Source organism: Ictalurus furcatus, chromosome 4 (assembly GCF_023375685.1).
Source record: "Ictalurus furcatus strain D&B chromosome 4, Billie_1.0, whole genome shotgun sequence".
NCBI classification, from domain to species: Eukaryota; Metazoa; Chordata; class Actinopteri; order Siluriformes; family Ictaluridae; genus Ictalurus; species Ictalurus furcatus.
In genome coordinates this window covers 34,747,343-34,774,050 of record NC_071258.1, presented here as the reverse complement: position 1 = coordinate 34,774,050, position 26,708 = coordinate 34,747,343, and the positions used below count along the sequence as shown (strand labels likewise).

The following is a 26,708-nucleotide window of genomic DNA, read 5'->3' as shown; positions in this document are numbered from 1 at the left end:
AAGTCTTTGGTTGTTTGGTTGTTTTTTCTTTGGATATTATAAATATCAGTATTGTACAAGTCTTAGGGACAAAAAAAAAAAAAAAAAAAAAACGCCGTCCAGAAATTCTCTGGCTTAGTTTTTTTTTTTTTTTTTTTTTTTTTTTTTTTTTTTAGGTTAAAGCTTTTCCACCGAAGGTTTGTTTTGGGTCAGTCTGCAGCTGTTACGCTTTGGTACAAGTGTTGGAGGATGAGTTGGCCGAGTTGGAGCCTCCGTCATCCAGCCACTTATCGAGACTCCGCCGGCGAGCGTTCATGAAGAAGTTGCTGACGGTGGCGAGCTCCAGGCCCAGCTGCTGAGAGATGGTGATTTGTAACTCTTTGGACGGACGCTTGTTCTCTTTGAATATTGCATGTAAAGTCCGACGCTGGACATCGGTGAAAACCAGTCGCGGTTTCTTCGAGACGCTTCCGCGCTCGTTTTTCCCGTGTTCCTGCTCCTTCCTTTTGCACGCTGAAAGAAACAGACATAAAGCACGTGTCAGAAAACCGTCTGATCAGCACTTACATTTCCCTTCACCCCCAAAATCCAAGACGTGCTCAGGTCGTTTACAAGCTCCCGTTGACTTAATTATAGACTACATTTCGTAAAACTTCGTAATTACTGTAGCTCCACACATTAAGGAGGCCACGCCTCCTCCTCCTCCTGAGACACCAAACTGTGTTCTGAGGAAGGAAGTGACATCACTATGAATGTGATGTTGTCCTTTGGTCACGTTTATAGATACCTTTGAGTCAGAATGCTCATCAGCAGCTCTGTTTGAGGAGACGCCACTGGGGGATACAAACTTACTGCACCGTGCTAAACTGGAGACTATACACTTCCATTACTTGTTAGCAACATTAGCCTTGTTACAGAGTTACAGAGTTACTGTTTCCACTCCAATGCTGATTATTTTCCTATAACTGCACGCCCCCGAGTGATTTCCTCTTATAACCACCATTTACATTTGTTTTTATTAAAAACATGTTGTACTTTTTACCTGTTTATAGTTGCATTTAATGCTCACGAAACGTACGTTATAAACCTGCAGCTATAAACGTCCGTTCCCTTACCAGTCTCGCTTTACACCCACTCTGAGACAAAAATCGCAGCTTGTCGTGTTACCCAGAAACCACAAAGAAGCGTAAACAAACTCTTCCGTCCTTAAAGTTACAGCTTAACTTCTGAAACTGGAGACTCCTTCCATAAATGTTACATAAACGTCTGCTCACAGTAAACTTTTAATCCTCTTCTTATCTGTGCACACATCCCTGTGAATTCACTGTTACTATAGAAACGGTATAGAAAGGTTAAACAAAGGTTTAGTTTAGTATCCTTGCTTTCTGAGAATGTCTCACTCCTGACATAAAATATGTGCCTTTAAAGCTGCGTTTTAAAATAAACTTCTAGCTAAATTTTATTCTAACTACAGCAACTATTCTATTGGGTGTGTTGCAGTTCTGGATCTGACCACATGGGGGCAGTGTGACACCATCCAACGCCTGCAGGTCACTGACGTGCAATAAAATGACTTCTTCCAGCTCCTACAAATACTCCAGGAACAACTCTATTACCTTTATATCTCTGAGACTGAATATCAAATACTGTTCTGATACTGATATCTACAATATTAGATATATTTGTGTCTCTCTATATATACATTATATCTCGGTTTTTATTGCTAGTTTGGTGATTTTAGGCTTTTTTCTGTACATCTGGGAGTTAAATTGCATTGCACTTGTGTGATGACAATAAAGAAATTCTGTCTAGTCTCTATAATTAAAGAGGATAAAACACAGAATAAGATCATTACAGTCCAAACTAAAACAGAAATGAAGCTTAAAAACACTTAGATTAAATCCTCCATTATTAAATAACTAATAGATGATGATTATTATTATTATTTTACAGATTTCAGTATGATCAAATTTGGGCTGGTACACTCTCAGAATGAAAAGTACTAAACAGTACCTTTTCTTATACATGTTTTGTACCTTTAGTAAAAGTAGCATACATTAAGAATGATTTAACGTGCATAATTAGATTTTAAAGACTGCATTTGTATTTTATTTCTATTAAGCGTGATTACTGTTCCAGCTAAAAGATACACACTAGATACAACATTTGTAGAAGGAATAGTACAGTTTATTACACTTTTTTTTTCTCCCTGAAAGTGAATCCACCTTGGGTTAGAGAACCTACAGGGTGTTATGTGCCTTTAAAACTCAGGCACATACAGTGCCCTCCACTAATATTGGCACCCTTATATGGTAAATCTGAGCAAAGAAGGCTGGGAAAATTTGTCTTTACTGTTTGACCTTTTGATCAAGAAATTCACAAAAATACTCTACTCTCATGGATATCAAACAATTGCAAACACAACACAGGTTCATCCAAAAAAATATCTTTGTTAAATATAGGTGTGCAAGAATTATTGGCACCCTTTTAGTGAATACTTTGTGCTACGTCCCTTTGCCAAGATAACAGCTCTGAGTCTTCTCCTATAACGCCTGATGGGGTTGGAGAATACATGGTGAGGGATCTGAGAGCGTTCCTCCATACAGAATCTCTCCAGATCCTTCACATTTCCAGGTCCACGCTGGTGGACTCTCCTCTTCAGTTCACCCCACAGGTTTTCTATGGGGTTCAGGTCAGGGGACTGGGATGGTCATGGCAGGACCTTGATTTTGTGGTCAGTAAACCATTTCTGTGTTGATTTTGATGATGTTTTGGATCATTGTCCTGCTGGAAGATCCAACCACGGCCCATTTGAAGCTTTCTGTCAGAGGCAGTCAGGTTTTCATTTAATATCTGTTGATATTTGATCGAGTCCATGATGCCATGTATCCTAACAAAATGTCCAGGTCCTCTGTCAGAAAAACAGCCCCAAAACATTAAAGATCCACCTCCATATTTAACCGTGGACATGAGGTACTTTTCCATATGGCTACCTCTCTGTGTGCTCCAAAACCACCTCTGGTGTTTATTACCAAAAAGCTCTATTTTGGTTTCATCTGACCATAGAACCCGATCCCATTTGAAGTTCCAGTAGTGTCGGCAAACTGAAGACGCTCGAGTTTGTTTTTGGATGAGAGTAGAGGCTTTTTTCTTGAAACCCTTCCAAACAACTTATGATGTTTGGTGATGTAGGTGACTTCGGATTGTAGTTTTGGAGACATTCAGACCCCAAGACACAACTAACTTCTGCAATTCTCCAGCTGTGATCCTTGGAGATTTTTTGCCCACTCGACCCGTCCTCTTCACAGTGTGTTGAGACGATATAGACACACGTCCAATTCCAGGTCGATTCATAACATTTCCAGTTGACTGGAACTTCTTAATTATTGCCCTGATGGTGGAAATGGGGATTTTCAATGCGTGTGCTATTTTCTTATAGACACTTCCCATTTTGTGAAGCTCAACAACCTTTTGCCGAACATCACAGCTATATTCCTTGGTCCTTATACATTGTTATGAATGACTAAGGGAATTTGGCCTGTGTGTTACCTCATATTTATACCCCTGTGAAACAGGAAGTCAGGGTTGAACCTTTTCCTGTTCCTAGTCACCCAGGTGCACTAAAATAAATGTAAAATATCAATGTGAATATACTTGAAATATATTTTTCCTCATATTAATTCATAGGCATGCCAATAATTGTTGCACACCTATATTTAACAAAGATATATATATTTTAGGTAAACCTGTGTTTTGTTTGCAATTGTTTGATATATTTTGAATATTTTGAACAAAAGATCAAAAGGTTAAACAATAAAGACCATTTCTCACAGCCTTCTTTGCTCATATTTACCAAGGGTGCCAATATTAGTGGAGGACACTGTAACTATTCCTCTATCTATTTAAGATAGACTGATCTATTTTTTCTCCCCCTGAAGCTATTATAAGAGAAAAATAAAGTGGGACCGTCTCAGAAACAGGCACCAAACTGTACCTTTGCTTGTTGCTAGACTGGCACCGTCATGAGTTTATGTTTTGTACCTTTAGTGAGTATATACTGTGTTAGCTGAGAAGGAATATGTGGTGTACCTTTAATCAACTTTTAAGTAATGCTTTCAGTGGTGCTTAAGGTCTAATGATGTACTTTAAATAATATTTAAAGGTACATATTAAAGGTACAGAAAGTGTACGCTTGATGGATCCACAGCAACAGTTAAAGTACAGTTTGCTACCTTTATTTGTGAGAGAGATCACTCTGAGGAAACTTCCTGTCGCTCTGAACGTTCTCCACTTTGGCCAAATATGAACTGGTGTGAAAGAGATAAAGTTGTAATCAGCTCAGCCTGGAAGTCACACAACAGCTCGAAGAATTCGAGAATAAATAACTCCAACTACATTCCACTTTAGGCTACTAAACAGCACCGCTGGAGGCGTGTACTCATTTCACACGGTGTTCAGTTTGGAACGTAGCCTACATTCCTTGCTTCTTGTTATTTTTATTTTTTTTATTTTTAAAACCCGTGATCATCACTGTTCTGTTCACCTGCTAATCATTTACAGGAAACTGAGAGAAGGAAAATCTCAGAGGCTCATTTCACAACCTGCTGCTAAAGAAGAGAGAGAGAGAGAGAGAGAGAGAGAGAGAGAGAGAGACACAGAGATAGAGAGAGAGAGAGAGAGAGAGAGAGAGAGAGAGAGAGAGAGAGCAAGTGATAAAGTTTAAAATGTAAAATTAATCCTAAAGCTAAAATATGACAAAAACAAACCCCTAAACCACAGATTCACTGACAGTTTATTCATTGATTGATTGATTGATTGATTGACTGATTTATCCAGCATGCCCTATAATTAAAAAGAGAAAAATTATGCTTAATTTAATGCAATGTTCAAAATAACAATAAAAGAAAATCTGTAAACATCCTAAAACTGCTTTTCCGAATTTATCACTAAATGAAGATGAAAAAAAGACAAGAAAAGAGAGAAGACAAAAAAAAAAAAACAACAACAAGCAAACAAACAAACGAAAGAACAAATAAATAAGCAGTGCTAAGGACTGAATTAGAGTAAATAATTAGTGCCACATGTTTACACTGGATTCAACCAATCAATAAAGAAATAAACAAATACATGTGTGTGTACAGAAATGGGAAAGAGATGAAAATGTGATGAACTGAATAGAATGAATAAATCATCAGCAGTGGACTTCCTGTAAGACACACAGCTCTGTTTAATAACAAATAATCATCAGCCCTAAAGAAGTGTGGGACATCTATACATGAATACATTTATACATGAATAAAGGAATAAAGGAATAAAGGAATAAATAGATAAACAGATGAAATGGAAAGAAAGAAAATGACTTTGTGTGTAACGGAGATCAGCTATAATTTCTCTCTTACTGTCTAAACCTAAGCATGGAAACAAACAAACAAACAAACAAATTAATAAATATTAGTAAGTAAAGAGGGATAATTTATGCATAAATAAATGCTTTTTGTTGCTGTAGTCTAATTCAGGCTGCTGATATATCACTCAGAGCAGGAACGCGGCCCGTCATTTATTTTCTTTTTCAAGCGTATCAGTTCAAACATGAAGAATATAAACCTACAAATACAAACACGATACACTCTGTACTGTATATCTGCTCCGTCCGCATCTATCCGCGAGCAACACGCACACCACCATGCGCACGAGACAGAAACGAGAATATTAGCATATTTAAAAAAAAATATATATAAATATAAGTAAATAAATATATATTAATAAGTGAAATAAACATGGCGGATATTGTTGTGTTTAGTGGAGAGATGCGTGGTGTTTAGTGGATGTGGATCAAGGTCAACGTAATAATAGCTACACTAACGCGCGCGCCAGCCTGTGTGTGTGCGTGTGTGTGTGTGTGTGCGTGCGTGTGTGTGTGTGCGTGTGTGTGCGTGTGTGGGTGTGCGTGTGTATGCGTGTGTGTGTGTGCGTGTGTGTGCGTGCGTGTGTGTGTGTGTGTCTGTTTGTGCGTGTGTGTGCGTGTGTGTGTGCGTGCGTGCGTGTGTGTGTGCGTGTGTGTGTGCGTGTGTGTGTAAAAAATGTAAACACAAATTCCTAATAGACAGTAAAGGCGGTACGTAATCACACACACACACACACACACACACACAAGCACACACACACACACAAGCACACACACACATGAAATCTAAGCTGGCCTGTCAAAATACTAAAATAAAATCTGAAAAGCCAAAGTCAGAGGAAGCAGACAGACAGGTGGAGTGTAAGGAAGCAGACAGACAGGTGGAGTGTACTGAAGCAGACAGACAGGTGGAGTGTAAGGAGGAAACAGACAGACAGGTGGAGTGTAAGGAAGCAGACAGACAGGTGGACTGTAAGGAGGAAGCAGACAGACAGGTTGAGTGTAAGGAGGAAGCAGACAGACAGGTTGAGTGTACTGAAGCAGACAGACAGGTGGAGTGTAAGGAGGAAGCAGACAGACAGGTGGAGTGTAAGGAGGAAGCAGACAGACAGGTTGAGTGTAAGGAGGAAGCAGACAGATAGGTTGAGTGTAAGGAGGAAGCAGACAGACAGGTGGAGTGTAAGGAGGAAGCAGACAGACAGGTTGAGTGTAAGGAGGAAGCAGACAGACAGGTTGAGTGTAAGGAAGCGGCGCCAGACATGTTCATCTCTCTAAACATTGATTATTTTAAATTCCCTAAAAATTAAAACCTTAGAGTAAGCACGCGCCGTATTGACTACATTTCCTTAATGCTTACAGCCACAACACACACACACACACACACACACACACACACACACACACACACACCTGTACCTAATTAATCCTGGCCTGAATTAAACACACACTCAGTCCTGCTCTTTCTTGAGTTGGCCTTTTCTGGTTTATTTTCGGCTTGAAATCTTACAATTAGTATAACAAACATGCTTTATTTATTTATTTATTTATTTATTTATTTATAACAAAGATATTTTAAACGCCATGTTTTTTTTTTGTCCACTGCGATCAGACAACATCGATCTAATCTCCAGTCTCAGAAATAGAGTACTAAACTGTACCTTCCTTTGTCCTGTGCACCTTTAAGATTTCTATTTCACTTACAGTGCGTATGGTGAGCTTTAAAATCCGTTAAAAATACTTCCTGAATATAAATATAAATATAAATATAAATATAAATATAAATATACACCTTTCTAAGTTATAGTGAGTACCCTTCTCCCTCCAAAAGTGATGTTTACACAGTTAGTTAAATACTTAAAGCTTGATAAAAAATCATTTTGGTTGATTTTATGGACTGTCTCACTTGTACAATCCCTAAAAGTTCCACCAGGAACCTTGCTCTTAAAACATGAATGGTTCTCCAAGAACTCTAATTGGTTCAACAACAACAACAACAACAACAACCCAATATATGTTTTTTTTTTTTAAAAAAAAACACCACTTTGTGTTAGTGCCACATAAACGGAAGTCTTATTTCCGTATGTAAGTGTTAATAAAAAATATAAATAAAAAAGTAGAAATAATACTTTTGTAAACATCGCTGTAATTAGAAGCAGCTCTTTTAGTGCCAGATCTCCCAAACCTGCTTTTTCTCTTCTCTCAGTGTAAGAGTTTAAAACCTTATACATTTTCTCCCAACACTTCATTCTCTTCTGCAGGTCTTTTTCCTTCTAGTCATTGATTTTTTCTGGACAGCAACGTTGAATGTTGGAAAGGCCGTGTATAAATGAAACGGAACGCATTATTATTATTATTATTATTATTATTATTATTATTACTACTACTACTACTACTTTTAATAATACACTCACGCCTACTATGTTTCTACAAGTCCAGCTGGTCAGAAATAAACATCAGGAGTATTAATGATCAATACTCGATCAATATAATCAATACTTCAATATTCATTCAATTCTCAGAACAATATAGGACGCTTTTATAAAAAATAGAAATAAAAATAAAAGTGAAAGCTTTGAGATGACAGACAGGTGAGTGTGGAGGTTTGATTTATCTCAGAACGCGCTGGGTTTGTTTATGCATTGAGAATAATAATAATAATAATAATAATAATAATACTCATGGTATTATGTGCTCAATAATAATAATAATAATAATAATAATAATAATAATAATAATAATAATAAACAGACCCACATGAGTGACTGACCTGCGAGGCGCAGCGCGGACATCCTCTGGAACTCGGGCTCCTGCAGCCACTTCCACATGCGGCGGAAGGTCTCGCGGCCGGACTTGAGCTTGCTCCAGGGTTTGGGGTTCCGCAGCAGGTCGGAGAGCGTTCCCTGCGAGCGGCACAGCACGCGCTGAGCGAAGATGGCCTGCGGGATGCTGTAGCGCTTCAGCTCCGTGGTGATCCTCTGCGCCACCTCCTTGGTGTTCACCTCCTCCACGGGCGCCGCGTGCTCCCGGTCCCGCGCGGCTCCGAGAGCTCCCTGCGCGTGGTGATGGTGGTGGTGGTGGTGCCCCTGCGCGCTCAGGTGCGCGTGCGGGTGATGGGGGTGATGGTGGTGCTGGTGGTGGTGGTGGTGGTGATGGATGCCGTTGATTTGCACCATCATGCCGGTCGCCGGGGAGGAGGACGAGGACGAGGACGAGGACGAGGTGGACGAGGTGACGCTGCTCGCGTGCATGGCGGGGTGATGGGAGTCGAATCCGGCGGGCGCGAGCATCTTCTCGTGGGCGTAAGGCGGCGGCGGCGGAGGCGGGGGCAGCGCGTGCTGGGAGCCGTGGATGGCGCCCATGCTCGCGACGTCCTTGTGGTAGGGCGCGTAGAGGTTGTTGACGGAGGCCAGCGCGCGCTCGTCCCGCATGAGCGTGAAGCTCCCGCTGACGTTTCCCGCGATCCTCTGGTGTGGATGAGCGTGAGGATGAGGATGATGAGGAAACTTGTCGGACACAGTGGAGATGGGAGGTAAAGGCTGCAGCGGCGTGAGCGTGGTGTATGTGCCGCTCATGCCCATACCGGCAGTCGCCTCGCACGCCATGGCGCCGCTCATCGCCGCGTGCAGGTGGCCCGCGAGGCCCGCGTGCTCTGGGGGGCGGTGCTGATGAGGATGCGGATGAGCGTGCGGATGATGAGGATGAGGATGGTGCGGATGAGCAGGATGAGGATAGTCGCCGCTCTCTAGGATTGACGCCATGCCCGCCACGGAGCGCGCGTGGCCCACCGCCGCCGCCGCCTCATGGCTCGCGCCGTGCAGATCGCCCAGGCTCTCCATCGACAGCTGCGCGTTCATCGTGCGCGAGAGCTCGTGGACAAATCATCTATCTGCTCGTCAAAAAGTCAAAAGTTCCTCACGTGCGTAAAAGTTTCTCCTCCTTCGCTTCCTTATCCGGTATAGCCTCCTTCTCTTGATATTATTATTATTATTATTATTATTATTATTATTATTATTATTTAAAAATATATTATTAAGTTTCTTTTATTTCATATAATAAAAAGTCTCCCTTTTTAGTAAGTTTTAGTTTATTTTCCCATCACTCTGGTTTGGCTTTTTAAAGAAAAAGAAAAAAAAAAAAGATTCTCCAGCATCCAGCATGATAAAAAATATTTAACAAAAAATAAATAAATGTATCCAATCGCTTTTGGTCGCAAAAAAGAGAGGTTAAAAAGAAGAGGAATGAATCAAATAAAAGCGTGTGATTTTAAGGCCCCCGTGTCTGTAGCAGCGCGTGCTGGGCCGTGGCGGTGTGAGGGCTCTCCGTGTATGCGGCCATGCCTGCTGCTGCCGCCGCTGCTCCTCTTGTGTTTCTTTTCTTCGATGCTTCTGACTGACTGATTGCTGATTTCCCCCCGGCGCGCATGCGCACTCGCCATCCCGCGCGGCCCCGCCCACCGCGCTTTGGGCCCTTTGTGACGTCGCCTTTCAGGAGGCAAAGTGCAGCGCGCGCTGTTTTTCAAAGAAACATATACCAGGGTTGTATAAGGTATGTTTCCCCCTGTGCATTTCATCACTAACTTAACATTTAGAATATCAGCGCAAGTGCTCTTAAATAAAACTGGTCTATTTCTTATAATGCGTCACTTTGGAGGAAAAAGACCAACATTTATTATTTTAAATGACTCATCCTGTACTAATCTTGGGTTCGTCCAATTGAATGTTATGGTGGGGGGTGCGTGTCTTGCTCTACAGTAGCAGCTCCAGTGAGCATGGTTCGTAGGTGTGTTTCTGGCTGTGTGTCTTTCCATACACTATTCCTCTTTCATCCATTGATTGGTGGAGAATAAATGTTTGGAGTTTATTCACTTGGAAGAGGGTGGAGTTTGTTCAGTGTCGGAATGTGGCTAGCTTGGACTGATGGAGAATTCCGTCGTTATACACCTAAGTCGGCATGGGTGAGGGCATGGGCGATGCGTTAGTGAAGTTGGTGAAGTTGTGGGTGAGGGCATGGGTGAAGGCGTGGGTGAGGGCATGAGTGAAGGTGTGGGTGAAGGCATGGTTAAGGGCATGGGTGAAGGCGTGGGTGAAGGCGTGGGTGAGGGCGTGGGTAAAGGCATGGGTGAAGGCGTAGGTGAGGGTGTGGGTGAAGCGTCGGTGAAGGCATGGGGGAAGGCGTGGGTGAGGGCATAGGTGAGAGCGTGGGTGAGGGCATGAGTGAAGGCATGGGTGAGAGCGTGGGTGAAGGCATGGGTGAGGGTATGGGTAAAGGCATGGGTGAGGGTATGGGTGAAGGCATGGGTGAGAGCATGGGTGAGGGCGTGGGTGAGAGCGTCGGTGAGGGCATGGGTGAGGGTATGGGTGAAGGCGTGGGTGAGGGTATGGGTGAAGGCGTGGGTGAGGGTGTGGGTGAGGGTGTGGGTGAGGGTATGGGTGAAGGCGTGGGTGAGGGCGTGGGTGAGCGTGGGTGAGGGTGTGGGTGAGGGTATGGGTGAAGGCGTGGGTGAGGGCGTGGGTGAGCGTGGGTGAGGGTGTGGGTGAGGGTATGGGTGAGAGTGTGGGTGAAGGCGTGGGTGAGGGCGTGGGTGAGAGCGTGGGTGAGGGTGTGGGTGAAGGCGTGGGTGAGAGTGTGGGTGAGAGCGTGGGTGAGAGCGTGGGTGAGTGTGTGGGTGAGAGTGTGGGTGAAGGCGTGGGTGAGGGCGTGGGTGAAGGCGTGAAACACTAAACTACATTTTCTGTGATTTTAACAGACATAAAAGACAATCTTAGCATCTGTTCATTTTAATTGTAGGAGAAAAATGCTTAATTTTGAGCTTTTTTCCGCTATTTTCGTCTTCCGTGACGTCACAATGTACTGTAGTACTTCAATGACTTGTTTGTGTCTCATAATTATTCATGAGCCTGCGTGTTCTTATCCTATGAGAAGACACTGTCTCTTAATTATTCATGACAGCACGTGATGCTTTCTTACAGATGTAGTAGCTGAGAAAGGCATTCAAATGGGTCGCGAGTGTTTCTTTCAGTGGTGTAAGAGTTCGAGTGTGTTTATTCAGGAGAGCTATGAGAACTGGAGACAGGTGGACTTCGGACTTGCTCATGAAAGCAGTTTGCGTCTACACAATGATGCGGTACTCAGTCCCGAGGACTTTTCCATTCCTTCAAATGAGATACGTGTCTAATTGTTAACCATAACAGTTTTACTCGTGCAAAACTATGCAACGAGAGTGTTGAAGGGAAGAGCCTTCGCCCTTTATTAGTGAAAAGCTCGAGCCAATTAGCTAGCTACCATTCCGAGACTCCTCCCACCCGCGCTGTCTCCGGTTGTGTTTTGTTTTCCTCCATAGTCACGCCAGGGGCTAATGGTTCAAATAGACAGGGCGTAGGACCTGCACTGCTATCTATTGTGTCTCCGTTTAACCCTGGGGATTCGGGAGGAGAGAAGGCCTCTGCCTCATCAGAGCCCTGCATACTGCTGCCACTGCAAACTTTTTGTCCCTATCCATCTTTATTGTGAGTGTTCTGAAGGCCCGCCCCCGCTTCCTCCTCTGCCTTTCCCTGCCACACCCACTCCCCCTCCCTTCATCGCAAAAACATTCAGAGGTAGACATGAGCTGAAAGAGGAAGGTTTCTTGACCCTTTAAGCTCTGACTTGTGACATCACGTACCTTTGGATGTCACGTCTGATCACCTTTGTTGGAATAATGGTAATTAGAGGAGGGTAGCTTAAAAAAAACTGATCATTGCCTTGCCCTGTTTCTACACTATATGGCCAAAAGTATGTGGACGCCTGACTGTCACACCCATATGTGGTTCTTCCCCAAACTGCTACCACAAAGTCAGAAGCACACAAGTCTATAGAATGTGTTTGTACACTGCAGCTTTAGTTTCCCTTCACTGGAACTAAGAAAACTAAACCTGTTCCAGCACGATGATGCTCCTGTGCACAAAAAGTGCGAGCTCCATGAAGACATGGTGTGTTAAGATTGGAAGAAGGTAGAAGAACTGGAGTGTCCTGCACAGAGCCCTGACCTCAAACCCACTGAACACCTTTGGGATGACCTGGAACTGGAGCCTCCTCACCATCCCAAAATCAGCACCTGACCTCGACCTCACTAACGCTCTTGTAGCTGAATGAACACAAATCCCCACAGCCACGCCCCAAAATCTAGTGTAAAGCCTTCCCAGAAGAGTGGCGCTTATTATAACAAAATTTGGAATGGGACGTTCAACAAGCACATATGGATATGATGGTCAGGGGCGCACATACTTCTGGTCACGTAGTGTACACTCACAGTAGTATGAACTCTGAGCAGTGTGAAATGGAGACGTCCTGCATTTTCCACATGCGTACAGCCTTCAGGTTTTTTTTGTTTTGGGTCGGAAATGAAATATAGATTAATGAGGAAGGTCTGAGGCGGAGAGAAACAGGACAGATGTGCACTGCTGTTGTGGCTGTTTAGATTCAAAGAACAATAAACTCGGAGAAAGTAAACACACTTTATTTACAACGCACTCATTTATCGATATGAATACATCCTTTTACATCCAGACATGATCACTGAATTCACATCAGACATGTTAGAAGATTTTGTACGAGCCATGATAAAGAAATCTTTGCGATTAGATAGATTTTTACTGATAACATATAGCTATGTATTTAATCATCATCACATACATGCACATTGGTCAGAAGATGTTGATTCGTTTTCTAGAACAGCAGCTCTGGTAGTAGTGACAGGTTTATATGAATGCGCTCGTCTATTAGGTCGTCGTTTCCATAGTAACAGCTCAGTAAAAATGGCTGATATGTTGAGGTTTTTTGCGGTTGAAGTTTTTTGCGGTTTCTTGGAAACAAACAATGACAATGTGTGTCTTATTAAATTAAAGAGAGAGACTAGAGATAATAAAGAGAGAGAATAAAGAGAGGGCTGGTGAGGGAACAACTGTTTATAACTGCTACAATGTAAGCGAGGACAGACAGACAGATACACACACACACACACACACACATGCAGCGGCAGCGAGGGTGGTGAAGTGTAAATCACAAACACAACCATGATGCTATGATATTATACAGGCCAACCCAGGGGTCCATGAAGCCCAGCCGGGGGCCCACCCATGATGTTACTAACATTACAGGGTACACAGGATGGTATACATGCTATTATTTTGTCATTATAAGTAGCCTAATTGACCTCTTAATTTAATTGAAATAATAAATAAATGGATGAAGAAATAAGCAAACAAACAAACAAAAACAAATAGATAGACAGACAAACAAATAAATAAATGTTTTTCATAATCGAATCATTATTATGTTCATAACAAGGAGCATGTTTAAAAAAATCAAATTTGATTGTTTGCTTGTTTGTTTGTTTGGGGGAAAGGGTCATGCGCATTTTAACACTGTTTAACTGGTTTGGGCTTCGTCGGAAAGATCAAGAATAAAAAGCTGTCACAAACAAACAGAAAATAAAAAAACAAACAAACAAACAAACAAACAGACAAATAAATAAATATGCTTCATATTTGAAGAGTTGGATTAGCTTCATAAAAGGGGAGGGGATTTCATTAGGAATAAAAGATCAGGAATAAAAGCTGTCATGGTATCAATAAACATACAAACCAATAAATAAATAAATAGATAGACAAATAAACAAACAAATAAATAAATAAATCTACAAACAAACAAACAAGTAAGTAAATAAATTAAAGTGTTTTAGAGCTGAGCGGTTGGATTATGGTCTTGTAAATAGTCCATGATTAAAAGACATTTAGTTAGTTTGTTTGTTTGTGTGTGTGTGTGTGTGTGTGTGTGTGTGTGTGTGAGTGTGTGTGTGTGTGTAAAAGCTCGGTGTAGGTGATCCTGTAACCCGCATGGTGATGATCCAGTCACGTATTGATTGTTACGTCGGTGTGATTTCTATATTTAAATAAACAGTTTACAAACAATCCCCCACTGGCGCGTGACAACTTCGTTTCCATGGTAACGGATCAATGGGGGGTGGGAGCGTGTATCAAGCTTCAAGTGTTAGCTAACGCCCTGCACTGGGAAACACTTTAAAGAGCGAACTGTCTCAATTTAATAATCCATGAAATTTTTAATGCATATATCAGTGCTTATTATTATTATTATTATTATTATTATTATTATTATTATTATTGTCCAGAGGATTAGATTGGACACACACTGGAGCTCCCAGAGCCTACAGAGAAACAAACTTAGACTTTTGTTGTGTCGCGTTTTGGTATTTTCAGCCTGCATTAATCTCGGGTCAGGAGAGATGATCATTAATGACAAACAGCCAAAAGACAAAAAAAATGAACTCGCCTGATGATTATAACATAAATAAATAAAATAATAATGTAAAGCATCTGTACCCTTCTCATAGTGGTCGATATTTTTCATTTTTTATTCACACCGTGTGTGTGTGTGTGTGTGTGTAGGAATAGAGCGGCAAGACTATGGTTATAGCCTATGTTTAAAACATAATAATAAAAAGCGATTAAAATGTTTTTTGAATTCTGTAAATAAACGCCGTCGCAATATAAAATCCGACCTGCGAAGCACAGGAAGAGGAAAAGTTACCACATCGGCTATCGATCTGTTTAAAAGAGAAAAGAAAAACAAGTCCAGGCTAAAAGCTAAAGAGGAAAAATGATCCAGAAGCAGGGAAGAAGAATACACAGCAGGATGAACGCGTTTCAGATGATCCATCTTCACCTTCACGCAGTTTTAGTAAATAAAATACAAACATGTCTCATTCTGAAGAGCGAAATGATGGACTGTTTTTATTGTTGCTGTAATGAAGGAACACGAAGAGCTGCGTTAATGACCAATAAACAAAGTCCTACTCGCTTTAATAAGAAACGAATAAGACTGTTTAGGCTAAATAAATATTAAATTATTTTAATAATGACTGAATGCTCAACAAGGACATTTTACCGGAATGTTTCATAACACAAACATGAGAGTTTCTTAATGAGTACTGGAAAAATGAATGCCGAAACAATGCAGTAAAATCCAGAAAAGACAAAGTTACAGAAAATAAAATCCCCCAATAGAACAAAAGCAAATCATACTACTTATTTACGTATAATAATAATAATAATAATAATAATAATAATAATAATAATAATAATTATTATTATTATTATTATTATTTCGGGTGTTTGACTTCAGTTATTTATTCGTTCGTAGTTATATATTTAAAATAAAGGTTGCTAATAAATAAATGTAATAAACGCAATATAATAGTATATAATTGTGTATAAGAGTAGACTATGTGTGTAATGTCTCTGTGCCGTTATTAACGAGAACAATGATCGTTATATGAAGATTAAAAGTCGTCGCTGTCTAACGATGTGGAATCTGAGTCTGAATCTGAAGCGTGTCTGGATTTATTTAATTCAGTAAAATTCAACCGCATGATCATGACTGAAATATACAATAATAAAAAAAATATATATATATACACATTTCTGGAAATATATAAAGATGATCGAGGCGCTGAGGCTCGGGGAAAGTGAACGGGATTTATCCTCAGCTTGATCGGTTGTTAATTACGTGATCACTCCAGTCCGGTGTAGATGTGAAGAATTATCAAACTAATGCTTATTTATTACCCCAGGACTGTGAAGTGAAGTGAAGTGAAGTCATGCTTTATTGCCTGTTTCTATAAAAGTCCAGAAAATAACCCTCACACGAGGCTTGGGAATATTTACACTTATTGAAGCAGTGAGTTGTGGATATTTTATCATCTGCAGTTTGGAAGGATTTTGTGCTCGAGTCTCATTAAACACACACATATCCAAAAACAAAAGAAAACCAAACAAAAACACAGCAAGAGAACATTTTCGTCTATAGTCTATCTATCTATCTATCTATCTATCTATATATATATATATATATATATATATATATATATATATATATATATATATATATATATATATATATATATATATATATATATATTTAAATATAGCTGCTCTGTTGTTTGCCTTTCAGAGAAATAATATTTTATATGTAATAATTAACACATCATTAATAAATGTAGCGCAATAGTAAGAAGGTTGTATTTTGGAGCTCCTTCTGGTAATCTAATCTTATCAGATTACTGTAATTTGGTGATTTTGTTTACACAGTTTGATCAAAGCCCCTCATGATGTGGAGGAAAACTAACGAGCACGAGCGAGAAGGGACATTTGGCTTTCTGTAGGCTAATTCCGACTCTCAGCCCGACCTTACACTGTGTTAACATTTCGTACGAGTTCAGTAGCTCTTACTCATTATTTGCAGTAATACTTCCGGGAGAAATGGTTCTAAAAACGGAGCAACACGGCCATTTTGTGGTGCAGCGATGAGGCCTACAGTAAAGTACTCACCGAGGAGAAAAACAACACTTAAACAGGGACTGTACAGGACCTAGGATCCAGCAAGAGGATCACATCATCATCATCATCATCATCATCATGATTGTGTTTATTCTGTAAAGTGCAGCTTTTGTACTGTGAGCTAATGAAAGCCGAAAGCCGTGAGCGCGAGGACAGGGCTGAGATTTCTGAGTAATCACACATCTCTCTCATCTCATCAATATGCTAAAACTGTCCGAAATATTCCATGACTATTTCATGACTATTTAATATTGAATGATTCTGACTAAAATCTCAGTATCAATATCCAAAAGTCTTAAGATCAAGAAAGATATTTATCACACGTGATGTAACGCATAACAAGCTGCACACACAGATTATTATTATTATTATTATTATTATTATTATTATTATTATTATTATTATTAGCCAATTGTATTGTAAATATTGGAACGTGAAAGAGCCAAAAATCCTGATCAGAGATTTAACATCACTGCACACAAAAGACCAAACAGATTTAAATAGATCTTCCTGTGACAGTGCGCGCAAGCCTGGTCTGCTTTTAACTCCCTAAACTCCAATAAACTCCAATAAACTCCAATAAACTCCTCACTCTGATAAAATAGTACTTTAATCAATTTGCGTTGTTATGATATAGCCTAGCTTCTGGATAAAAACAGTCGTACAGTCTGGAAATTTAAAAGAATACTCAAGCTATGTTTTGCACACACACACACACACACACACACACACACACACACACACGTGATGCTCGACCGGTGAACCGCAGGTGTGTATTCTTGGTCAAGTCTAAATATAGGGGATGGAAGACAAGAGCGTTCCTAAAAGTCGAAGCAAGCATAAAACAACAGCTAGAGCTATTTTACGACAAATAATCATTTATGTGTAAGTATATACATTTATATAAATACAAAAGCAGCAGAGCTAATTAAATACACAAATACTGCACTGGAGTTGTTTTGGGCCTTGCGCATGTTATTATAATGAACAATCTAATGATATAACACACTGATGCTGGGTTAAAGATGCTATTAAACCATCTTCACCACCACTAGTGTGATTTCGGATCTGTTCTGATAGGCTTTTTATTTTATAAAATAATTTGTATTATTATCAACATAGATTCACTTTGAAAAGGAAAAAAAAAAAGAAAAGAAAAAGCCAAAAATGAGCATTTATGTTCACTTCCGACTTCAACAAAACAACGAATGATTCCAGTGAAAACATTCCTGCACGCGCGGTTATTTTGATCAGTGGTACATTTTTAGTGTAAACGAATAATAATAATAATAATAATAATAATAATAATAATAATAATAATAATAATAAAGGAATATTATTTTTGTATTTTAAACAGCCTGAAGATGTTTTGCTGATGGACCTAAAGCTGAGCTCTTTTTAGATTTTGGTCTCGTGCCAATAATTTCTCTTGCTGCTCGCCCCCTCCCTCAACTCTGCAAATCTCTGCAGGAAGCGAAATGTCAGTGCATGCATTTAAAGACCATTTCCCCTCTCTCTCTCTCTCTCTCTCTCTCTCATCCTCCGGGAGAAGCTGCTTTGCCCTCTTTTTACGAACTATCATTTCATTTTTTTTTTTTGAATGTTTTTTACCTTTGTCCAAATGTGTTCTTAACGCTGCGCGCGCATGCACAAAGAATAAACACCTCATCTATGATATTTAGACACATCAGAAAAATTCAAAATCCCAACGTTTCTATCATGCAAATCTTCACTTTCTTCCAAGAAGCATTGCCTTGCGTCTTCCTCGCGCGCGCGTCCTCCTCCACCACCTCCATCACCTCCACTTCCTCCTCCTCCTCCTCCTCCTCTTTCATATAATGGGCGTTTCCATGAGCCTCCACATCCGACCAGAAGATACCAAAGCAAAAACGAGCGTTTTCCAAAAAATAAATAAATAAATAAAAAATCCCCAGAAAGTCGGGAAAAAAAGTCGCATCCGTTTCTGTGCTGTCGCGTGCGTTCGGTTAGCTTCACTCGGCGCGCGCTTGATATGGATCCGCGGCGTGCTACTGCTGAAAAGAAAGAGAAGGGAAGGAGGGAGAAAGAGAAAGACAGAGAGAGAGAAGGAGAGAGAGAGAGAGTGATCAATATGCAAATCGCTTTCGCTTGCAATCGAAATGTTCGATCGGCGATAGCAGGCCTTTTTAGGGAGGCTGATGTCAGAGCCGTGGCGCGTGCTCGCCTCACACTGTTCCACAAATAACACCTGCATTGTGGAAAAGAAATAGAAAAAAACAAAACAAAAAAACAACAACAGCAACCAAATAGCCATGCGAAGCATTTACAAAATTAAATGCATTTTTTGTTGTTGTGAAAAACCAAACACGTCATACATGCAGAAGTTTAAACGCGCGTGGTGGCGTAATGAGCACGCGCATGAAGTACAAAATAGTTTAAAGCTGTATAGAATGATCATCTACATGTTTTAAAAATAAACTCTTAAGCAGCGGTGAATTTAACACCGTGTTCTCTAACATCAAGGGCCCAGGAAAGACCATATGAAGACATGGTGCACAGGAAATAGGCAGGTTACAAAGCAAACAACAACAACAACAACAACAACAACAATGTAGTGAACTGCAACCTTCTTCTTCTTCTTCTTCTTCTTCTTTTAAATAAGAACGCTTTACCAGGGTTAAATGTAACTCAAAGCTCTCTGCAAATGAACAGATGAATCTTTGGGGTTTGTTGTCATTGAAATCTGGATTATTCTCCAAATCATTCATCCTTCACAAACAATCACAGCAACCTTCTTGGAGGCACTTTTCATGTTTCCACAGTCGGAATGATTATTATAGAGTTATAGTTCTATATTCAGTGTCTGTTCAGCATGGATATTATGACATGAACGCGTCTATGTATACTGAGTGACTCTGGATTTTGTGTTGGGTCAGTATTTATAGTGTTAAATTCCCATCTAGTGATTAGAATGAACACACTACCATCTGTCGGGGTCAGGTAGACGCAGTGTTGTGTCCTCTTGACTTAACAGTGTAATCTGTTCACGAAAAAGAAGACACGCTATTATCAGATCATAATAAAACAGTGTAGAATTTTATCCGCGTGACAGATTTCATTTGGTGTTTTTTTTTTCCTTTCTCATATCCGACATTTTAACACGCGCTATTAAAACACGACTCTGCTGGTGTGCTGTTTAACAGGTTTGTTTCCTTGCAGATGAGCTCTGAATTAAAACTGTCGCTTTTTGCCATAAAGCCTTGAGAAGCTGTGTGTACTCCGAGCTATATGTCTGTATTTCTGTAGCGGGGTTTAAGCTTAAGGCTTTTTCTTTTAGCTGTAGATGAGATTATGTTTCAATCAAAGCGCTGCTGAATTAAATCACATACTTTGAGCCAATTTCGGCTAAAATGTCTTGCCGTAATTCGATGCTTTCAGGTTTGATGCTTTCCCTGTCCTCTCTCTCTCTCTCTCTCTCTCTCTCTCTGTCTTCACGCTTCGGTCTGATGGAAGAGAATCTCAGAAATAGCTCTGATGGTGTGGATATTTCATCTGCAGTTTACAGGAAGCGACTAATGCAAAGGAAATCGAGAGAGAAAGAGATAAAGGCGGAAAAAATGGAGGTGCTTATCTCTCTCTCTCTCTCTCTTTTTTTTTTTTTTAGACCATATGGTCCTTGTGGGGTCAAAAGTCACTGACCTCCAGGACAACACGGAGGAAAATGGGTTCAAATGGCAACCAAGGACACTGGAGAAGATCGCTGCCATATTTAATGACCTATCTATCTATCTATCTATCTATCTATCTATCACAAGATAAGTTCTAGAAATTCTTGTGGAAACATCTCTTCTTTCTTTCTTTCTTTCTTTCTTTCTTTCTGTGCCTGTCATAATTGTTGCTAAGGTTACATCTCTAATTGTGTTATACATAATACTGTATACATCTATAAATAAAATCTATATATCTATCTATCTATCTATCTATCTATCTATCTATCTATTTTGTAGAACAAGATAAGTTCTAGAAGATAAGATCTTGTGGAAACATCTCCTGTTTGTTTGTATCCTTCCTTCTCTCTTTCCTTCTTTCTTTCTGTCAATCTATTTAGGTACCTTTCAATTGTTGCTATGGTTATGTCTCTAATTGGTTTATCAATACTACTGTACACATCTATAAATAAAATCTATCTATCCATCTGTCTGTCTGTGTAAAGTATCTATAATAATAATAATAATAATAATAATAATAATAATAATAATAATAATAATAATAAAACAGATAGATTGGGTGTGTGTATAGCTTTATTTGTATTACATGGATACAGAGAAATGTCTAGAACAGTGTATAAATCCTACAGCACGAGAGCAGACCACAGTGCCGTGTCCTCTGTGTCCTACAGGAGCAGTTTTTTGGTTTTCGGGAGCTGGAATGTGACCGCAGAACATCAGAACACCAGAAGACCAGAAGACCAGAACCACAGAACACCAGAACATCCTGCACAGCCCCTGAATCCCACACTGCGGTCTGGCAGCTCAGCGGGACGTGCTGATAAACAGAGCGCTTAACCATGCTAATCTCTCACCATTAATTATTCATCCTGCTCTGGCACCTCACTGTCTCACTGCTGTTTCACTTTTACACACACACATACACACACACACACACACACACACACACACACACACACGCACGAAACCTGGCGCTGAATGTCAGCCACCTCTCCATAGGGGCACATAACAATGTAATGACTCCTAAACCCTCTCATGATTATTTTAAAGAACTTTTCTTTATTTGACTTTTTATCCATTTACAGTTACATTTAATGCTCTTACTTACGTTATAGCAGCTATACACGGTCGTTCCCTCCCCAGCCCTCTCTTTATTCTCTTCCATAAGTTAATAAGACACAAAAAATAAGACAGCTTGTCATGTTACCATAGAAACCGCAAAGAAGCGTAAACTCTTCCGTCCTGAAGATGGCGGAAAACTTAAAGTAAAGCTGACACTGGAGACTCCTTCCTTAATCGTTACGGAAAACCTCACCGTATCAACGATTTAAAAAAAAAAAAATCCCTATGCGTAGAGTGTCTACTGCTGTACAAGTCCCTGTAGATGAGCCGTTACTATGGAAACGATATGAGAACGAGCACATTAATATAAATCTGCGCTGTTGTCAGAGCTGCTGTTATAGAAAATGAATCAACACCTTCTGACCAATCCCGAACCGTCGGGATTCCAGCTTATATTAGCCACTGACTATAAGTAATGGCACCTTTGTGGCACGTTCAGTAATGAGCTATTTGGGATTCAGACTATAGTAGGTCATTTAGGTCATCGTGCTCCAAATATGAATCTCAGATAGCTCAATATTTCACATCTCACACACACACACACACACACACACACACACACACTATATGCAGTGCCTTATGGATTCCTTTATATGAAGCGCATTTATATCCTAAATATGGTTAGAGTCAACGCTGTAAATGGAGCAGAAGCACTTTTTCATACTCTGTTTAATGCACTGATATAAGGACCGCGGTGCTGATTCGTAAACACTCCCTACTGGATATAAAGTGCACTACAGTAGGGCGTAATAGCCGTTATTTCATATCCCATGTAGTGCACTTATGTAGGCAGCAAGGAGGCGTTTGGGATTGAGCCGTGACTCTTATCACACCCTTTTGCCCATCCAGCCAAGGCGAGGTGATGAATAGTAAATTACTTATTGATCCGGCTCAGCTGTAGTGCACGTAGCGTAGAGCTAGCCCTGTTTCTTTCTTCCAGCAGAAAGGCGGTGATGGGGAATAACAGGAGAGCGAGCACCGATGTGGCCTGAAATAATAAAAACAAAAAAAACAAAACAAAACAAAACAAAAAAACAAAACAAAACAAAACCAACTTGGAATTATTATTATACCGGATTATTATTCATATTCTAAAATAAGACACCAATCTTCTTCACTATAGAGCGGACACGATAAACCTGTAACCTTGAGCAGGGTTTAGAAAATACACACACACACACACACACACACACACACACACACACACACACACACACACACTGGCACCTATTACACGTATTTGTAGAGAGGGCACAATACCACTTTTTCTTAATTCTTAAAGAAAACATCTCCTATTGTTTTCTTTATAAACTACTAGCACTAAAGCACTAATCACTCACACTGTAAACATAATAAATATAATAAAGTGTAATAAAGTATTAATATAATTTCCAAAATTCTAACCCCCCACCTCAACCCCCCCCACCCCCCCCCAAAAAAAAAAAAACAGTCAAGTCTCTTAATACAGTAAACATTTCCAGTTCCATGAACACATTTCTTGACCAAACACAATGCCAGTCTTTGCTGTTATTTATTTATTTATTTATTTACAGAATCTGATATCTGATATGTTTTCTCTGATATCAGATCCACATTTTTTTTTTTTACCAGACTGGTATCAGCCCGGTCCTGATACTGGGTATCGCATGGGTGCCATCTCTACTCATATATTGAATTCATGAGAGAATTTCCATTCTGAATGCAGTGATGTGACTTCTGCGTTGTGTTAATAAATTTGAGTCAGTTTATAAATCATTTATAGCTACATTATACAAACTACATGCCAATGTGTTGTCTTATAGGATTGAATGGATTGATTATTAGTTTTGTGTTTTATACGTACTAATTAGTGGTATAACACAACGAGAACACCTGCATCTGTATCTGAATCTGGCTTTAAACCCGAAGTGGGCGTGGCTTTAAATATCAGTATTTTTTCCCCGGCTACAAAACTCTGGTTCAGAATTGCTTCTCAGCTAGAGGTGTGTGTGTGTGTGTGTGTGTGTGTGTGTGTGTGTGTGTGTGTGTGTGTGCTCACATTATTTTATTTTTTAAAACTGTTCCTTGTACCTGCCTGATATTTTCCAAAGTAACTTTGGTTCTGTCTATACTTGGTTCTACTTCCCAAAATATAAACAAACTATTAGCCTAATTTAAACCCTCATGACCCTGACCAGGCAGTTACTAAGGATGCATGAATGAATGCTGTATTTATATCACACAATGTCGCATGTAAATGTTAATGAGTGTGATCTTTGGTAATCCTGGGATCTTGATTAGGAATTAGGATTATCTTCAAAACCTCTGAACCCGAGTCTACACCCGTGATCTACACTTCTCATCTCATCCAGACGCAGTGTGAGAACTTCCTGGTGTAAGCGTTCATAAAAAACTTCTTCAATTTCCAAAGAACCATACAGCTCAACTCAAGAACCCTAAACAATGAACAATGGTTCTTGATGAGAAGAAGGTTCTTCGCAGAACCTATGCAGAACCACTGAAGAACCTTTATTTTTAAGAGTGATATGCGAGTTTTAAGCATCAAATCATACGTGTGAACAGCCTGAACAACAAAACCTGTGTGTGTGTGTGTGTGTGTGTGTGTGTGTGTGTGTGTGTGTGCAAACATTCCCACTAAGAGAATGGGACAGAAATTGATGAACCTGCATACTGATGTGTGTGATCTCAGCGTTGATTGCAGGTGTGTGTGTGTGTGTGTGTGTGTGTGTGTGTGTGTGTAAACAGACGTAATGCTCACCATCACAAGAGCCATTGTGTCTGGAATGTTGACTCAGTCTTGTAGCTGGTTAATCCATTACCACTGTCTCTGAGTGGCATGTAAACAGTGTCGAGCGTTGCGTAAGTAAAAGTCCCCCATGTGTGAATCAGTGATTTGACGATTTTAATAACGTAAATAACTCCAATGATAAAATAACACCTTTAATCAGTTGCTTCCTAGAGATGAATTGCTCCTCAGCCTCCACAGAAGGAAAACAGAGTTGACTATCGGATTATTCCTGCGAGAATATCACGTTCAAAATCGTGAAATCTTGAAAACGTCTGAAAGGCAGCGTGACATTTTAACTACCGCACGTGTTAATTTCACACGTCTATCATGCGATCGCGTCCACGTGATGGTCATGTGACTTTTCTACGAGGAATAAGTTAAAAATGAAAAGGGTTCCAGAAACAGTTCAAAGGACCTCCGTTCTGACAGGAGAACAATCTACTGGTTCCTGGTTCATGGTTCCTTTAAATGTTCTCGCAGAGGGACGGCCGGAGAACCCTGAAGCTTTCTCAATGTAGTGTGAGTGTATAACTGATAGCTCTCTGGTCTCTTAGTAAGTGCAGTGAATAAAAAGGGTTCTTCAAAGGATTTTAAGACTTCACCGCATAATTAAGGGTTCTACTTTGATAATTTTTTTTTAGACTTACAATTTGTTGTATATATATATATATATTTTTTTTTTACATATAACCTTTAAGTGTTCCCCCCAGAGGGTCAACTGAAGAACCCTCAAAGGTTCCACATTTTTTTCCCCCCAGAACTCATTAAAAGTCATTATGTTTACACACTATATAGTGAGTGCACTTGCATAGATAACAGTCCATTTGGACTTTTTGTACATATACTGGACTACAAAGGGTGTAGGGAGTAGTGGATATTCCCTATGTAGTGCACTAGCACAGGGAACAGAGCGGGTTTTTGGATTCTATTGGACACACAGGGCACTCTATAAGGTATTTAGTGCACTAACACAGAGAACATAGGGGTGCACTATCTAGTGCTGGTGCACTAGCATGAGGAACAGAAAGGCGTTTGGGATTCTCCTGGACACAAAGTGCACTAGATAGGGAATTATTAAACATCCAGTTTGAAAATGGCACAGGCCGTGTTGGGATTTAGGATTCAGCCTTGAATAGAGTCACACCCGTTACCTACCAGCCAAAGCAAGCTGTCCAACACCGAGTTATTGATTTGGCTCAGGTGTAGTGTGTAGTGTGTAGTGTGTGCGGTGTGTGTAGTGTGTAGTGTGTCATGCGCATTATTTCTTTCCATTTTGTGTAGGAAAGTGATCTGAAAAATTACAGCACTTTTCTTGAAAACGGTAAGAATATAGATCTGCTAAAGTGCCCCCTTTATACGTTTCATTCGTACGTTTATCTGTGCGACGTCCTGCTTTGTTGCTTTAAAAGCCAAAAGCAGCAGTTTCTTTGGGGACACACACACTCACACACACACACACACACACACACACACACACACACACAGCAAAGTCTTTGTGCTCAGACGACGGGGTGTTTTTTTCTCCTGCAGGCGTCATGAAGCTAATCAATAAGCCAGTGCAGCATTGCAGGCATGTAGTGTGTATATGTGTGTATATGTGTGTGTGTGTGTGTGTGTGTGTGTGTGTGTGTGTGTGTGTGTGAGGTTCGTTGTGGCGCCACACTGTCACAATCGGGACAAATGGAGACCACCGAGTCTTTAAAAGCAGCTTCAGTGGAGGTTCTGAGACTGAGAGGTGAAAATAATCCACACCCTTATTACACATGTGTTTATTTACTGTGTGTTCCTGAGATCTGGAGCAAGGAAACACACACAAAGAGAAAATAAACACTGGATGGAATACACACAATGTTTTAAACGAGTTATTTATATAAGTATGGAGTCATTTGCAGAGCACGGGCTCTATGCGCTCGAGTAAACGTGTTTGTTCTTCCTCTGCTCGACGAACGAAGCTGTTCCACGAGGACGTTTTCAGCCCGTGTGCCGTTCCAAACCAAACCTAATCAGAAAAACTGATCAGTTTCAACATTCTGTCATGAGGTTCCTCTGGGTTCTCTGCTTTCCTCTTACTGTCCACAAACATGCAGGCAGGTGGATTGGCTATGCTAGGTGTGTGAACGTGCCCAGTGACGGACTGGCATCCCATCGGGGGTGAATTCCTCCACCCTGCACCCGGTGTTCTCTGTGATCGGCTCTAGATTCTTGGAGAACCTGAACGATGAAGTTCATTCCAGCACTTTGGCTCCAAGGGTCTTATTCAGGCCTCGCTTGTGTCTTGAGGGATGGTGGGTCGAGCTGGGTGATGCTAGAACCTC

General features: G+C 40.4%; 1 protein-coding gene across 2 annotated transcripts; it reads right to left on the bottom strand.

Moving 5' to 3' along the window:
- Positions 1-98: 98 nt before the first annotated feature.
- Positions 99-9,975, bottom strand: LOC128607101 (hepatocyte nuclear factor 6-like). 2 transcript variants are annotated; one of them, XM_053623746.1, is made up of 2 exons: positions 8,151-9,975; positions 99-492 (listed from the first exon to the last, which is right to left on the bottom strand). In XM_053623746.1, the coding sequence occupies exons 1-2, from the start codon at positions 9,235-9,237 to the stop codon at positions 203-205; spliced, it is 1,377 nt and encodes a 458-aa protein (XP_053479721.1). In that variant the 5' UTR covers positions 9,238-9,975; the 3' UTR covers positions 99-202. The 2 variants fall into 2 exon arrangements, with proteins under 2 accessions (XP_053479721.1, XP_053479722.1); XM_053623747.1 differs by having other exon boundaries at positions 104-492; positions 8,138-9,975.
- Between the last annotated feature and the right edge of the window lie 16,733 nt (positions 9,976-26,708).